Source organism: Pleurodeles waltl, chromosome 8 (genome assembly GCF_031143425.1).
Source record: "Pleurodeles waltl isolate 20211129_DDA chromosome 8, aPleWal1.hap1.20221129, whole genome shotgun sequence".
Taxonomy (NCBI): Eukaryota; Metazoa; Chordata; class Amphibia; order Caudata; family Salamandridae; genus Pleurodeles; species Pleurodeles waltl.
In genome coordinates this window covers 1183137381-1183155018 of record NC_090447.1, presented here as the reverse complement: position 1 = coordinate 1183155018, position 17638 = coordinate 1183137381, and the positions used below count along the sequence as shown (strand labels likewise).

Genomic DNA, 17638 nt, shown 5'->3' with positions numbered 1-17638 from the left:
CATCATGAAATTGTAAGTCAGTTCCTTTCATTGTTTTGTGGATTGGGAAAGCTTAAAACCATGAAAGTGAGACTGCATATTAATGAGGATGTTTGTCCTATTTCTCAAAGACATAGACAAATTGCATTTCATTTACAAGAAGCTGTTGAGAAAGAGCTTGAGACATTACTAAAGCGTGATATAATTGAACGACCGTCTGGTCCAACTCTGTGGGTTTCGTCCATAGTGGTAGTACCCAAAAAATCTGTGTTGATATGGGTCAAGCTAACCAGGCAACTGAAAGAGAACGATATCCCGGTCCGCACATTGCCGACATGACTACACAGTTTAATGGTGCCAAAGTCTTCTCTCGCCTTGATCTGAACAAAGGGTATCATCATTTGGAACTTGAGGAAAATGCAGGTACATTACTACATTTTCTACTCACATTGGTTTGTTCAGATATAAAAGATTAAGTTTTGGTGTGTCATCAGCTGCAGAACTTTTTCAAGATGTCATTTGGCTTGTCACAAATGCTTTGAAATACAGTGATAACATATTAGCCTTTGGGGCCTCACAAAATGAACATGCTAAAGCTCTTACACAAGTCTGTCAACTACTTGCTGGTCTTACCTGGAATGCAGAAAAGTTTTAATTCCACAAAACAAAGCTCACATTCTTTGGCTATATCTTTTCTGATGGGGGATATGTCACATGGTTCAGCTAAAGTAAAAGCCTTGTCAGCCACCAATCTCTCACAAGATGTAACCATGTTACGGTCATTCCTTGGCATGGCCAGTACTTGTTCCAGATACATACATGACTGCTACAGTTAGTGCTCCTTTAGGAGATTTATTAAAAAGAAATGCTTCATTTCACTGGTCACCTGAATGTGAACGAAGTTTTAAGAAAATGAAGTATGCAATTGAGAACACCACTGAAATGGCCTACTTTGATCCATATTTTGGCACCACTCTGTCGAGCAGCTTTGAATTTTTATTCCCTATACTGCCAAACCTTTGTGATGCCCAACAATATTAAATTTAAACTTTTACACAAAAACAGTTGAAATATGTCTTGTCCAGGGCCCACAATTCCCTAAAATGATACTCTACAGAGAGAGAGAGAGACTGAGCCAGAGGAACAGGAAGGAAGAGCGAGAGAGGGAAGGAGGTTCTGATAGAAAAATCAATAAAACTAAACAGAGAGAAATAACACCTTACACTGGGGGCCCTGAGCAATTCTCCTTTTTTATATCCCTTAAAATATCTCTGCACCAATTTATTGTAAAGGAAATACCAGCACTGTACTGGAGACAAAAACACAGGGGGCAGACAGGAGGCTCAGAAAGATGCATGTTACACTAAGAGGTTTTGTTACATGAATTGTGAACTCTGATCTGGTATGAAGGTTCCTTTTGCTTTACATTTGGTCATCATAATGAGATTGCATGAAAAAAATGTAGGCTTATTTTGAGGACAAGATTAATTATGGGGTATTCACCCAAGGGGTATCACTGTGCACAGGGGATGTCACATTTGGTGTAAAATATATGCATGAGCGAGCCTTAACATTAGATTGACAGCACATTGAGATGTAGACTTCCCCTTGATTTAACATCAGCATAAATTTGGAAATCATTTAGGAGCAGAAATCACATTTAGGTGTACAAATCTGTTTTAAGTGGAAGATCACTATTGGGTGCAAAATGGCATTTTGTAAAAAGTAAGCAGGATTGAGTGCACATCACCCATAGTGCAAAATAATCAGGAGTAAAGAAACACCTTTAGCAGCACATGTTACATTTAGGAGAGAGAAACCATTTATGTGCAAAATCACGTTTAGGTGTAGAATCGTCCTTCGTGCAACATCTGCAGGACTCTGAAAAAGTGGGTACAAGCAAAAATCACATTTAGGTGTAAAGCACAAATAGACACAAAATCACATTTAAGCTTGAATAACCCTTAGTGCAATGTCAAATGGAGTGCACATGGGAGGAAAAATCACAGTTAGGTTAAAAAAAAATGATGTGCAAAATAACTGTAGCCGTAATGTCAAAAGTAGATATACCATACTTGCGTGCAAAATCATTCTACAGAAAGAAAATATGGAAGTGTTATATAGCATTAGACGTAAAAGATGTGCAACAGTATTGCATCAAATTTGACAACAGTTTTAAAAAGTCAGCCTTCATGCAACACAGTCATGAGCGTGTACAATCTTTGAGAGTTTGAGTGTCAAACAACTTTTCAGTGTAAAATCACCCTTGATGCAAGTAAGCACCATTGTGGTATCACAGTTACGTGCCAAATCACCTGTGGAACATCAGGAGGAGTAGGCAAACGGAGCACAGATCAAATGTAGCAGCAAAAACATATTTAAGTATAAAATCACATTGAGGCATGCAGGCACAGTTGATGCAAAATTAACAGGCGTGCAGAATCACTTTTAGGAGCTCTCAAAGCAGGGCATGGACACTTTGCTTCACCATTTATGCACTGTAATTGAAAGCTCTCCTTCAGCAGGATGACCAGAACACCAAATTGCCAATACCTAATGGTGAGATTGAAAGACTTCACTGGCCTGATCCAAAATATGAATTGCACTTTAAGCAACCGCTGACACAGCCTGGCCCAAACAAACGAGTAGAATAATGAGCAGGACACAAACTCCTCCCTACATATTGTTTTTTTCTATAACCTGATGGTTTTCGGACAGGAAAACTGTTTTAAACAAGCATAAAAAGCACACAATTGTATGACCTGCATAAATGAAGCGAGCCTGTAGCAAAATACTGCCATGAAAGTGATGCTATCCTTCAGAAATCGTAGTTTTTCAGTAGATGTGCAAATTCCATAACAACAAACCACTGATTCCAAATCCAATGTTAACTAACATATGGGTTCAGCTTCTCACTTAATGGCATACCTTTCCACTCATTTTAATTAAATTAATTTTAACAAAACAATTACTGTAGAAAGCCACATTTCTGAAACATTGCTCAGAAAAGATGGCACAAAGATGTCATCTCTAAAGTTGTTTTGAGTAGTTTAAATGTTTCGGTTTTCCTACCTAAGTAGCAATTTTCATTGATGTACCTGGCCACATGAGCAGGCAAACTAGCCATCTGTATGTGTGCTCCAAACCTTGTGGACAAGTTTGTTTTATTTCCTTTCTATAACGCAATGACAACATTGCTTTTGTACTCCCACAGAACGAATTGTGTCCCTAAAGTATGCTGATTTGCACAGATACTACATAACTATTTTTTGGATAAAAACATATTGAAAAAGGTTAAAACATCAAAAATTCTAGTACACGTTTTTTGCTACTAACATTTGTTTCAGTCACATTTTGATTTCAAAGCTATCCACCCTGTTGTAGATGATAGTGATTGATATTCTAACAGTGCGTGTTGTAGACGTATGTTCTGCAGTATTGTATATTTTATAGATCCGCATGCTTGAATCTTCCCCATTGCCATGATGGGAGTCCCACAGTAGCAGTTCTAAAAGCAGTGCTAAAGCCTTAGCATTTATCTCCAATGCAAAACCAATAGACATTGTTAGCCTTTTCACATTGTTTTAACACCCAAACTTCATTCAGAGCTCAGACCCAGAAGTACTCATCACCTGCAGAGCCACCATACCTCAGATTTCTTATCACACCTCGTGTGTTAGGAAGTCTCCCTAAGCTCTGCTCAGTCAGTGTTTCACTGCTAAACGTTTGACCTACAGCTTTTTAGTTCATCTTCAAACCTCCAAGGAACATGTGAGGTACTGTCTGGGAGTGTGTTTGACAGAATGTCTGAGGTTAAAAAAAGGCTGTTCAGGCCTTGTAAGACTTTTGGGAAGTCCAGGTTCTATTCTGAGGACCCCCACAAGGAGTGTTTGTACTGTCTTTATCCCCAGCATAAGGCTAAAGACTGGAAATATTGCCATACTTTTTTTGCTAAAACCCAAAAAAGGGTTGGGAGGGTAGATTGCTTCTGTGGCTGCAGAAAAAGAAGGCACACTGATTCAGATTCTGAGTGTGAGGAGAGGGTTTATTCCTCCTCAAAGCCAAGAAAGGAAGGGGGATCTTCAGCCTCGGACAGAGACTCCAGGTCTCGCAGTAGGGAGACCAGTCCTGAGAGGAAAAGAAACAAGGAGCCAGCTGGTCCTTCTCCTCTCATGAAAAGTCTGTTTCACCAATCTTATCTGCTCCTGATACTCCATTCAAGGAGCCATTGACAGAACCGTCAATGAAGAGTGCACTGTCTACGGCTACCATATGACCTAGAATGTCCTCACCAGCGACGGTGTCGACGGCAACTTCAACTACGTTGATGACCAGAACAACGACAATTATATCGTCGGCGAAGAATCAGACAATGGTGTCATCGGTGAGACAGCCTCCAACAGTGAAAATATCCACCACGACGGCCTCTGCCATTGTATCAACAAAGACTACTGTCAGATCCATATCATCGACGACCCTGTCGTCATCAACAATCCTGTTGACAACAGGAAAGACACTGTACATTTCTAGCAAGGGCATGACCTCTTCTCTGTCTCAGGATAGTTAAAAAATTTCACCTCTGCTTCCAGCACATTAACTGCAGTTTCAGGAATCTGGGGATGAAGGTCTTTTTGGCAGTGCATATAGCCCCTCACAGTTGAATGTTGTGTCAGGAGACGGAGGATGAGGAAGTGGACCATGACCATCTACATATGTTGAGGGCGAATATTCCTTCTCTGAAAGGAGTCATCGACCCACCCAGGAATAAAATGCATTCCAGGAACAGTATCCATGTGAGAACCAAGAGGAATAACCACACCAGGGGCAGGAGCTGGCTATCTCGATCCCTGTCATTCTTGTCACTGACTTAAACATAATGATAAAGGACTACTGCAAGAGGTTCCCAGATGCTAATGCTGCTCAACAGCCTACATAAACAGGAAGCCCTTGAGTCCATTCCTGCCCCACAAAGCACACTCAAGCTACAAAAAGAAAGGCCTGTACCACCACCAATTACTATTCAGGATACCACTCAGGACAGTGATGGTGGCCATCAGCCGGAAGAGGGAGAGATCCAATTGGATCCTAGTGACCATCCCGAGTGGAATGATTATGTGACACCAGTGCCAGCATCTCCTACTCCTTTTACCAGCAGACATTGGTAGTTTCCATTAGCTGCTTGAAAGGGCATTCAAGCGTTTTGACCTTCCTTTGCTAGCTAAACAGACAGAGTGCTTCCTCTACGATTTTAAGACAGGAGCACAGTGCACAACTCGTGCTATTCCTGTTGTTGATCTTATCTGGCAAGAAGGCTTAAAACTAATGAAGAACCCATCATCAGTAGTGGCTACTATCCTGAAGCTAGATAAAAAATACAAAGCTCCGGAGAATTCACCAACATGCCTCATTGGTCAATCTAGACCGGACTCGGTCATTATTCAGGCTGCTCAGAGAAGAGCGAAGAATCCTTCCTCACCGTGCAAGGCTTCTCCAGAAAAAGAATGCCGCAGACTCATTATTATTGGAAAGCGGTTCTCTGCCATGGTGGCTACTTCAAAACGAGCGCCCAATGATCTGGCCAATCTTGGGAGATACAACCGTCAGATGTGGTCTGACATTTCATCTCTATTGGAGTATCCCCAGAAGGATAAAAAGAAGGAAGTATGGGAAATATTAATGGAAGGAGAGAAAGCATCATCTGAAATCATTGATGTGGCCATGGATGTTTCTTTCACAGCCTTCAGGCAAATGGCGGGAGCAGCAGTATTGCGGTGCCAAGGATGGCTAAAAGCAACTGCATTTCGTCCGGAAGTGCAAGCCAAAATCCTTGACATGCTGTTTGACAATGAGAACCTGTGAAAAACACGTTGATGAGACTTTGCAATCTATAAAGGCGGATACTGAGACTGTAAGATTGTTGGGTACCTTGCAGCAGAGGCGTTTCCAGTCCTTTCAGTGGCAGAGGTAGAGTCCAGTTTACTACCTGACCACAGTTCCAGCAAAGATTTCAGTGTCACTCACAGTAAGGTTTTCAACCACAATATACCGCCCAGTCCTACAGACCAACAACAACATCTTTGGATTTCAGACAGGCAGTGCGTCAACGTCCCTCTGCAGGAGGAAAGTCACAATATACTAGCAGGTGGTAATGATGTGAAACAGGCTCCTGTCACCTCAGTCCCTCATCAATTCGGCAACCCTCTCTCCAAATTCTTCAATCAATGGAAGCTCATCTCTTCCGACAGATGGGTGTTAGATGTAGTCCAACATGGTTATACCCTGGAATTTGTTTTCCCAGTCTACCTCTGCGCCAGGCATCTCATTGTCATCTTCCAATTTTTAGGAAAGCAATTTGATTGCTTCTTTCCAAGGAGCCAATAGAGGAGGTGCTGTTTAATCAGTGCAACCAAAGGTTCTACTCCAGCTTCTTCCTCTTCAAGAAGAAGTCCGGAAGATGGAGTTAGGTGATGGATCTAATGCTCTTAAACACGTTCATCAAAAAACAGCCCTTCAGTATGCTATTGCTTCAGGAGATTTTGCAGCTGGTGGACTCCAGAGACTACCTGTCCACCCTATATCTACTGGACACACACTTCCTTATTGCAATACATCGGAAGCACCAAACGTTTATCAGATTTGAGGTGGCAGGATGCCACTATCAGTTCAAGGTGCTTCCTTTCAGGTTAAGATCCGTCCATAGATATTTACCAAATGCATGGTGCTGGTGACAGCTTTTCCCGGATGTTAATGTCACCAGGTGTTTCTGTAGCTGGACAACTGGTTGATAAATGGTCCCACTTTCCATTCAGAGGTTGACACAGGCTTGTCCACAGTTGTTCTAGTCCTTAGGCCGCAAACTCAACAAGGAAAGGTCCTTACTCATTCCATCCAGGTGGGCGGTGTTCCTAGGAGCGATCCTGGGCATGAGGCTGGCAAACACCCTTTTCCATGGAAGAAAGAATGTCTCGCTTACAATATATTATGCAATCCCTCTCTTCAGAAGAGTTCAGTTCAGTAAAAACATACAAGTCCATGTTGGGGATGATGTCATCCTGCATCCTGTTGATTCTGAATTGCCCTTTTTGCATGCAGCCTCTTCAGGATCAGCTCGGTGCACAGTGGACTCAATGCCGCAGACCTTCAATAAAAATATTTCAATCACTCCAAAGATGGGTTTGGCGATGTCGTGGTGGACTATCAGAAACAATGTCTCACAGGGACTCTCATTCCTTCCAGTGATACCACAGATGGTGATGACAACAGACGCCTCCCTAGAAGGCTGGGGAGCTCACCTGCAGGACTTAGAGATTCACAGGAAGTGGTCTAGTCAGGAAGCGCTGTCTCAAATAAACCTTCTAGAGTTGAAGGCGGTTATTCTGGGGCTTCAGGCCTTTCTTCCCAGAACCTGCAACTAAACAGTACTGGTGAGAACGGGCAACACTACCACAGTGCTTTATCTCACCAAGTAAGGAGATAAATCACAGGTTCTGTCAGCTCAAGCACAAAAAATATGTAAGTGGTTGACCAACAACATCTCGTTGAAATTAGAACATGTTCCAGGAGCGCAGAATGAGTGGGTGGATTCCCTCAGCAGAACTGACAAAACAATGCTACAAGTGGGAGCTCAACCAAAGTCAGTTACGGAAGGTTTTCTAGTCTTGGGGTTATCCAACCCTAGATCTTTTCTCCACTGCTCTCAACAAGAAGTGCAAATATTTTGCCAGAAGAAACCCTCAACCAGGATCTTGGGGAATGCCTTCCACTTTTCTTGGATGGGCACGTTCGCCTATGCGTTTTCCCTGTTTCCACTCATTCCAAAGTTGATACAAAAGATAAAAAGATATCCTTGCCTCTTGGCGTGGCCATGACAATGTTGGATTTACTGTCAATGAACCAGGGACAAGTGGTTCCTGTACAGCTTCAAACTCTCAGCTTGTCGGCCTGTCTCCTCACCATGCTGAATTCGGAGCTCTGAGTCTCTTTGATGAATGTGCTTTAATTCTACATAATGTTCATGCTCCCTCTACAAACAAATGTTACTCTGCAAAGTGGAAAAGATTTCGCTCATGGTATGCTTCTCAGTCTTACCATCCTTGCTCATCTACACCTGAGCAGATTCTCCCGTCTGCTGCATCTAGCCCAATCAGAGCTCATGCATGCCTCCATTAGGGTGCATCTAGCTGCAATTCCATCATTCATCCCGAAAGTGCCGACAGCTTTTTATCTCAATGAGCCCATCATTTTGCCTTCTTTCATCCTCACCTGGGGAAAGGGCCTTATATTCTCTGGACATTAAATGATGTTAAGAGTTCTACCTACAATCAAAAGCTTTCCATAAGTCAAGTCAGTTGCCCGTTTCCTTCTCATCTCCAAGAAAGTGTCAGGCCTTATTAGGGGCTAGCATTGCTCGCTGGGTCTCGGCGGCTATAGCCATCTGTCATGCAAAGGCATGATGTCCGCATACTGCTAAAGTGAAGGTTCATTCGACCCGGAAAGTCGCAGTCTTCAGCCCTGTTTGCAGGGGTGTCACTACCTGATATCTGCAGGGTGGCGGCGTGGGTTACTGCCCACACTTTCATGAAGCACTACTGCTTGGATCACTGGAGTAAAGCTAATATGGCAATTGCACAAGCTACTCTGCAACGCCTGTTTTCATAAGGCATCCGCCTTTTAATTTAAGGCCATATCTGTTACGTCTATTGTTTTCTCAGATGTTTCAGTTATTATTGTTATTGCTTGCTGGTGTGCTGCTTTTTCAATGCCTCTCCACAGTTTCAGTGTGCTTGGTTTTACTCTTCTTATTTGAGCGTTGTGCAAACAGGTGATTGTGGAAAATCAGATAACTCATGTCCTATGTTAATGAATTTTGTTTTGCCTTTTTATCAGTAGCATAACTTGTTTAATATTGTGTTGGTGTAAATTCCCACCTTTTTCTATTCTTTTCTCTCCTTAACCTCTTCACCAACGCTGTCTTTTACGTCTCCTTTAGGTACACTGATATTCCTTCCCCATGTCTCCACTCTTTCCTCATCCACTTTAAGGGGCATTAGAAACAGAATGATAAAGATGTAGAGAACACGTACTGTTCTGTAGGACCACGCGTTTTTCTTCGAGGTACAAGCAACAGTGGTTCACTGTGGGCACATGTAGTTTAACGATAATTCCTTTTCTGGATGTCTCGCTCATCCATGAGTGTGCTAATCATCCACATTCACCTGTAATAAAGAAATTACAGACAGATTTGTAGACAGTGATTGCAGGCTTACATGTATCTTATAACCATATTGTTCAGTTTACGTGACCAGACCAAGCATAGGATTTTAAATATTCTTTTCCTATGTGCCGGCACTGACTGAGCGGGTGAGTTAGCGTTCTCTGCCTCAGCATACACTGAGTTTTAGAATAACAAGTTGGTGCCAAACTTCACTAACAATGAGAAAATATGTTATTTGATATTTTCTTCATTCATCTTAGATGAGAAAAATCTTATTAACATTTGTACTTTGGACTTTAATATTCTAGTTTAGCATATGTTTCTCACGTAGATGTTCTCTCCCCTCTTTGTCTCACTAACAGAAGGATAGATGATGGTATGTTCTTACCAAAACGTACTATTTCAAGATTGTTTCCTCCATTGCAGCTCTCTCTTACGCCATCACTATACCGATCTCCATTAGTATGAGTGGCATTATGCTCTAAATTGTCTGTTAGGGATATCTGTAGGCCTGTGTGAGCTAACAGGCATGCCTTTTGCTACAATTTGTACCTAAAGCAACACTTCACATGGCTAGTGGACCATGGCACTTTTAGTACTACTGTTTTCCCTTCCAATCTTTGTATTGCTTGTATGCCCCCCTGAAATAGAAGAGAGCCCCCATGAAATAGATATGTGCTCTAGGGTGACCTTGTTCTCTCTAGTCTTAGGATTTCTCATACTTCCTTTATCATCACCCTCTCCACTGTCCTTTTCTCCTCAGTGACCCTGTCTTGGAACTGGATGGCGTACAAATGAAATTGAGATAGGTGGACTGCTTACATGACAGAATAAATGTATCCCCACACAAATAATGGTTATGTTATGAGGTCCCTGGTAATCTGATTTGAATGGTAACACAAGAGGACGCTCAGGCTCTCGTGTGTAGAGCCTAGTAACTCCATTCCCCTGGTGCCATCAATTGGCCGTAGTATTGGTAACTCTTGGGAGGTGGGAACATTGATCCTTCCTAGGCCTACTATGGGGCATACATGTGTAGTATGCGCCTTAGTTTTAGGATGCTTTAAAATAATTGTGGTAATCCATAGCTTGTGTCTTTCTCTGTGGTTCTGTACTCAAATTTCTTCTGAAAGTAGGAGGAATCTGTGTCTAGAGATTCGGCTGGAATTGGGAAAACATCCAGGAATGGGACTGGTATTTCTCGGTCCAACATGTTATTCCCATTTTGGCAGAAAAACTCCTAATAGCACCGTGCACGGGAGGAATTCGGCTAAAATTGTGGATTCCTTCCTTGTTAGTTCTGCCCCCATCTTGCGCTGCTTTACTGGTAATTGGAGCAAAGTGCTTAAAATTGTCAGCATATCATTTTGAACAAGTGAAACATATTGGAGAACCGTTTTAAAGGTAAGAATATTTTCTTCCCTTTGCTGAGAGCCCACGGAATGACACAAATTTTAGTAATTTTTATATTTGGGCTGGCTTTTGGCATGTCCGTCCATCCTTATCTTTGTATGTAGGTTCTAGTTTAAACACAAAGCTCACTCAAAATAACAAATCGTCGTCTTAAACCCACAATGCACAGAGACAAAATATGTAGCTCGGTCTCTTACTTGTTCCATCTAGTAACAGTGCGTTTGACATATAATTTGTTCAATTCATTTTATTTAACATTATTTTACTTATCCTTACGCTCTTTGTCTTTGTTACAGGACCTGAGAAAAGAGTAAATCTTACCTCCTGGAACTATAAAGAAGGCTGGGCCAATATATCAAACATGACATATAATCATGGAAAACTGAAAATTAATCAAGATGGATTTTACTATGTGTACGCAAATATCTGCTTTAGACATCACGAAACATCAGGAAACAGCAATATACTGGACAGTGGTCTTCAGCTGATGTTGTACATTTCTAAATCCAATATTAGAAGAAGAAATTCTGAAACTCTCATGAAAGGTGGAAGCACGAAATATTGGTCGAGAAATTCACCATATCATTTTTACTCAGTCTACCAAGGAGGGATTTTTAAGCTACTGGCTGGCGATGAAATATTTATAGAGGTATCTAACCCATCATTACTGGATCCACATCAAGATGCAACATATTATGGTGCATTCAGAATACCAAGTATAGGACTTTGATTTTTTTTCAATATTATATTTATGTACATTGTATGTGTGTGTGTGTATATATACTGTATGTTCGTGAAGAATAATTTGCCATCATTTATTAAGTATTAATTAGAGGGAAACTATCATATTTGTGTTTGCTAAATATTTCTTTTCGCATCATGACCATCCTCACAAATTGGCTGGTTTTAGTTGTGTGGGTACAGGGAGCCCGAAATCACAAATTCCAGCTGGGAGAGAAACACCTAAATCTGGACACTGTAGTCTCCAGAACAGGAAATAACTGCGCTGAGCCAAGTACACCTGGTGAAAATCCACTCATTTTCCCTCATTGTGACCACTGTACAATGTATTGAGATTCAGCTGCCTGCTGTAAGCATATAGTAAATGTCAGCAAGTGACTTATGCGAGGCGGTTCTGGTCCAATGGGGCCGTGAGGGCATTCATGGCCATTCCAGGCTGTGGCATGGCTTGAGGACTTATGTGTTCTCGCCATGGTGCTGCAGAGGGCCAGGGGGAAGCCGGCTGTGTTTCTGTCCACAGTTCTTGACCCTTTCCCTGCATTTTTAAGAGGTGCAGATGTGCACGAGGTACACCAAATCTGGAATTTTGAGACCTGATGAAACTGGGTCCAGAAACATTGAATAACTCAAAGCATGACCATGCTATATTTAGAATGACGGCACATGTGTAGTTACAAAGCCATGTTTTAATCTGGAAAATCAGCAAGTAAAAAAAGAGAACTAAAACGACCTAATATCAATTAAAAATGAAAGTTTGTAGCAATTGGTAATATCACCTTTTTCAATTAACGTTATTTTTGCTTCCTAACTCAAATTATGAAATTATGCACTAATGAGCACTGAAAAGATATACATGGTCACAATTTTTTTAAAATGGTGATTATATTATATTCGTTATGATGTTAATATGTGAACTGTTAAAGGTAGAATTGCATTACGAGATCAAACCTATGATAGTTGTCCCTAAAAGTTTGAATTTTTATATGATACAGAAACGTAAGTGACACACATTTTTTAAATGTTAAGAATGTTCTGTAAAAATGTAAATATCTGTGAGGCTATTTATGGGAAGACTACATTGTGCCTTAATATAATAAATGTGCTGCCACTAAACTTGCTTACACCTGATCAAGTATACAACCTAGGAAACGCCTTTATATTATGTACATCTCTTTCCTGTAATTCTTTTGAATAGTTTGGAAATAAAATGCACTGAAGTTTCTTCAATAATACCATTCCACCAGTGAGAGTTTGGATAACGCATACTTATGTCAGTTACCCGTGAGTAAGCCTGTAAAGTCTCAAGTATGAACACATGAAGGCCATGATTTCAAATACAGAGTAACATTCTGAACTCTGCCCAAATATTACTTGCATAAGGACTGTAATTATGATTAATGAGTTAGTGCTTATTATTTCTCTATTTCTGAATCACCCTCCCTCATCCCCTGCCATTCTCGCTTTTTTCCCTGGTAGATTTCTGTAGCTCTAACTGGCTGAAATCTTTCAGAGAAAAACATGGAAAAGCTCTGATTCATGTGGAAATAGGTGAGGTGGTAAACTAGTTTCGCTGTGTTCCACATTTTCTGAGTATCAAGTCGGAATATGGGATTTTTACCACATCCAGTGAACACTGTACCCAGTATCATCGGTATGTGTCAGGCATTGTAAGTAGATGACCACATTCCAATACATTCATAGTTGGGGTTTAAGGTAGAAAGATTCAAAGTATGAACTGTTTATCCTCAATTCTTTATAAAGAGCTTTAGTCCCTTAGAATTCATTCCGCTTTAGGTGTGACTTTGGTTCCAATCACTCATTATGTATCAAAGTCATAGTCCACACTTCCTTGCTATGACATTATTCAGTTGGCCCAACAATCAGACATTAATATACTTTCTCAGTCTTTCGGTTTCTCGGGGAGAACTTCAGAGGCTCAGAACTGTGTAATTTGTGCTAGTATCAGACTATTGGATCACACAACTTAGTTGTTATTTTTGTGCCCACGTATTTCTCTGCTTCATCCCAGCATCAGCAAATGAGGTTCTCATTTTAAAGCTGTTACAATAATGCAGGTTTATGCTTCCGATGCATATTGCGTATGAACTTGAGGTACTGAGTTATTAGCAATCACGTTCTGATTTCTGACATATATTAGACCATGTTACTTAATGGTCATTAAACTTCTGGCAGATAGTAATCATGAAAAGCACCCAGCAAAAACTCTGAAGATTGTTATATGAACGTACAATTAATATGTTTGTTTTTGCCATATGGGCCTAGTATCCAATATTCTATTTCTGGAAAGCATACTAGGAATATGTTTTTGTCACATGGGCGTAGTATCCAGTATTCTATTTCTGGAAAGAAAAAAACAGAACTCAGAAATACCCTAATCAATCAGTGCTTCTGTGTTGCTAAAGGTTAAACTTTTCCTGTAGTCTCATTTTAATTACCTCCTAATTTTCAACATTTCTCCTTATGCGAATGTCCTTTCCTCTACATTAGTTAGTATTAAGTTATTTTTGCTAGTATTTATCACTTCTGCAAAAAATAGATTCACTATTATAGCTTGTGTAGTCCTGGAAATGTAGAGTTCCAAAGTTGTGGCCTTCATAAATAACGTATCCTTGGTTTCTGATACTACGGTAGATGGCATATTTGAAATGGCAGATTAACCAAATCTGTGGTGCTCTTATGGCATTCTCTTTTCTCCTGATTTCCTGTTCTAGTCATCTTTGTTAGCGAAACTCTGTGTAAGAAATTTGACATAAAATAGTTATAGTCATGGCTTATTGACTCCCTTTTAATTCTTAATATGATATTGCACCATTGTCCTCTTCCTTCAAATTCCACTTTATAGTTTCATATAAATTAATTCTGAATTCCCCTTTGTGGATAGAATTAATGAGCGGTATTGATAACCCAGTGCAATATCAAAGATTACCTACGGTATCATATATATCATAGTCAGTGCCACATGATCTTTGCTAAGGTCTGAATCATTGATCTGATTAAGTCAAATTTTAATGGCATGTAAACTAAGAACAGATCAAAAGGGTCATGAGAGAAAATAAAGGAAGTCGTACTGTGCACATTTCTGTAGCACTGCTACTTCAAAGTCGCAGTTTGAATTGACTGCTTTTAAGCTATTATTTAATGCTGTAGTTTAACTATTGTGCTGCTAAAGTAGTACCATGCAGAAGTTCATACAATAAACAGGATAGCAGTGTTTGCACATCAAGTTTAATTGATATAGATCGTTTGTGAACTGCTATATTTGCATGCTGTATTGCAGCATGTTAAATATATCCTTCCATGTAACTGTTTTTATTCACATACTCTCAAAACTGTTTTTGATTGACATTTTATGTACCAATAATTAATACCACAAAAGTGCTAGGGCACAATTTACAAACATTATTGGACACCTCCGTTCTACATAGATGTAAAAATAGCAATAATGGCCAGATGTGCAACGCAGTTTTTATGTTGTAAACAAACGGATCTGATTCAGAGTCTGCACATGAAAAATTGCTTTTAGCAATGTACTGAATCCATTTTAGGAGTTGATAACTTCTTGCAAGCTCCTAAATTGGATTTATAAATGGATAAGAAATTGCTCTCTGGACGCTGGGTGTGGTCTGCACCTCTTCCAAATTGCAATTCCTGTCCATATCTATCAGTGAGTTAAGATCGAAATATCTTTAGTAAACCATTGAAAGGTTAACCTCTCCACCACCCCCCTCAGTTGTGATGATAGCCCCTTTTGCTTAGGGTAGGAGGACACTTTGTACCCCTTCAAATTTGCAAATGTTTTAAAAAAAAGTTTGTTTGGGAGTAAGCAGTGGTCCATGTGACCTCTGTAAATTCTCAAACAAACAAAAATAGAAGCTCTTTTATTTAAAGCAGCCAGATTCCCTTTGAGGAAAACTGTATGTGTTTTTAAAAATAAGTTCTTCTATTTAAAGCAGCCAGATTCTCTTTGAGGAAAACGGGCTGCTTTTTAAAAAATAATGACTTTATTGGAATGTGATCACAGACATGGTGGTCTGTTGACCCCACCAGGCCGCTATCCCTGTGACTGCATCCAATCCTAGTAAGTCACAATTTGTGACCTAACTCAGTAACATTCATGAGATAGGTCAGATTCAAACCCGTTACACGATTCAGAGTTTTAAGAACCGATCTGTCAATAACTAGCTTGGTTTTTAAAAATCTTTATAGGTCGCAAAAATACTGGTAAGAAATTGTGACCAGTATTTTATGATCAGTAAATCGTACATCCTTTCCTTAGTGCGGTAAAATTCAAAATTCTCATTGACACAATTAAATTTAGGATATATGGAATTTAACCCTCACAGAGTACATTTATGAACACAGAAACCTGACAGAAAGGTGGATTTTTGACATTTCTGAAAGAAAGAGAAAGGGTAGGAATATAGTAGTGCGGCACCCTGTGGCACACATGGAAACCATAAAAAATTAAAGGGCTAATGGTGGAACTTAACCAACCCCCAAAATGTGCACATATTAGCTCTTGAAAACTGCTATAATTTTGTGTTTTTTTCTGGATAGGAAGCTGTAGGAAACAACTCCATACAGGTAGGGTACAAATGAAGGGGTTTCTCCCCTGAAGTAGTATTTCAATTTTCCAGCATGTGAAGATCCACATATATGATCTTTGCGTATTGCTATTACTTGCAAAATTTTACATTTGTTGAATATTTCCAGTGATATTATGTGAGTTGCAGAAACATTGGAAATCTGAACCAAACCTAGAAACGTTATCATGGCAGCAGATTTCACACTTTTTCTTTCTATGTTCTTATTAAAAAGTCCTTCCTTTTGTAAACGTGATGTGAAAAATGTCTGTACAATCCATATTTCATGGAGATGTAAGATTGTTTTGTAAAAATAAATATTTTTCAGGTTCGCAAAAGGGGAAAATATGAATACTGAAATACACATTTCAACTACACAGGCTTCTGCCGATTACCTACCTAGCTCTGTATAAGGATACAAGATCTTGCTCTTTTTTGTAACATCCATGTTCACAATCCTACAAAGCACATTTGCACGCTGAGGTTTGCCTAAATCCATTTGTCTTTCTCCACTCTATTGTGAAGCACTGTATGGATTACAGAATTATACTTTTATACCTGGTTTAGTGCAAGCATATTTTTTGAGGTCCACAACATTGGCAACCTGAATACTTTAAGGCACATTCTAAACATTTCACCCGCCCTAAAGTATTGGAGGATGAGTGAATATTACATTCCTACCATGTCCCGTTCTAAATTGCAGTTTGCTTAAATGTAAAATTGTGCTCACTTGCCTTTCAATCAGATTACAACAAATGTAAATCTTTTTGTTGTGCTGAAATTTGAAAAAATAATGATTTCCAATGATATGTGTTGTAAAAATAGATGAAGCCATGTTGTTCAAGTTCAATTTTCAAAAATGCCATGCCTAGGTAATCTTTTATCATGGATGAGTTGCACAAAGTCCTTAACCCGTTCACTGTACTTGACAGCATTTTGGGCTAGCATTTGGCCTTCAAATCTGATTTTTTGGTCACATATAGCCTAACCTTGCATAGGTTTGGGATGTAATGAAGAATCTAGAAGCATCTACCATATGATAGAATTTTAGAACTGAACGTGTGAAACTGCTAATACTTTTCAGTGGGGCAAATGAAACACTTTTTGATAAAGTGTTATCAGAAATATTTTCTGCTATATGTAAATTATACTTTTGCTGTACTATTTGATACAAGCTATTTAAAACACCATGTGTGATATGTATATGTTATGTTTAATATTTTCGTTTTTTATGTACAGAGATTGAACTGTTGCACTTTGATATTCCCACTCGGGAGAAACTCTGCTCGTTGGTTACTGACCAAATATAATATATTTCTTTCTACTCGTGTTAATTTAAATCCTTTGAACTTTTCATTATTAAGGAACAATTATGAATGTGCCATTCCAAAATAAAAAAAATGTTGATCACTATGAAGTGTCTCTTATTCACTCAGTGCAGTGTTTGCTGAGCAGCAGACATTAACATGCATTGCAAGATGGCTCATTTGATTTTCACAGGCTTCTTGTACTTCATAAAAAAACTTTTAGAAGGACAATATGCAAAGGAAATATGAATTGCAAGAAAGTGGTTTTGAATACTTATGTTAGCCATGTACTGTATATGTTTCAATAAGTATTTTTTAAGAAACAAAAATACGTTGTATCACATTGTACTGGGGGCATCCGTTGCATTCAGGGCCCAGTT

At 39.6% G+C, this 17638-nt stretch overlaps 1 protein-coding gene across 1 annotated transcript in view; it reads left to right on the top strand.

The window, feature by feature from the left end:
* Positions 1-17347, top strand: part of TNFSF11 (TNF superfamily member 11) — a 169867-nt gene extending 152520 nt beyond the window's left edge. Inside the window, exon 5 of the mRNA XM_069205422.1 lies at positions 10903-17347. Within this exon, the coding sequence (XP_069061523.1) occupies positions 10903-11336 (434 nt within the window). The 3' untranslated portion in view covers positions 11337-17347. The remainder of the gene's footprint in view (positions 1-10902) is intronic.
* The last annotated feature ends 291 nt before the right edge of the window (positions 17348-17638 follow it).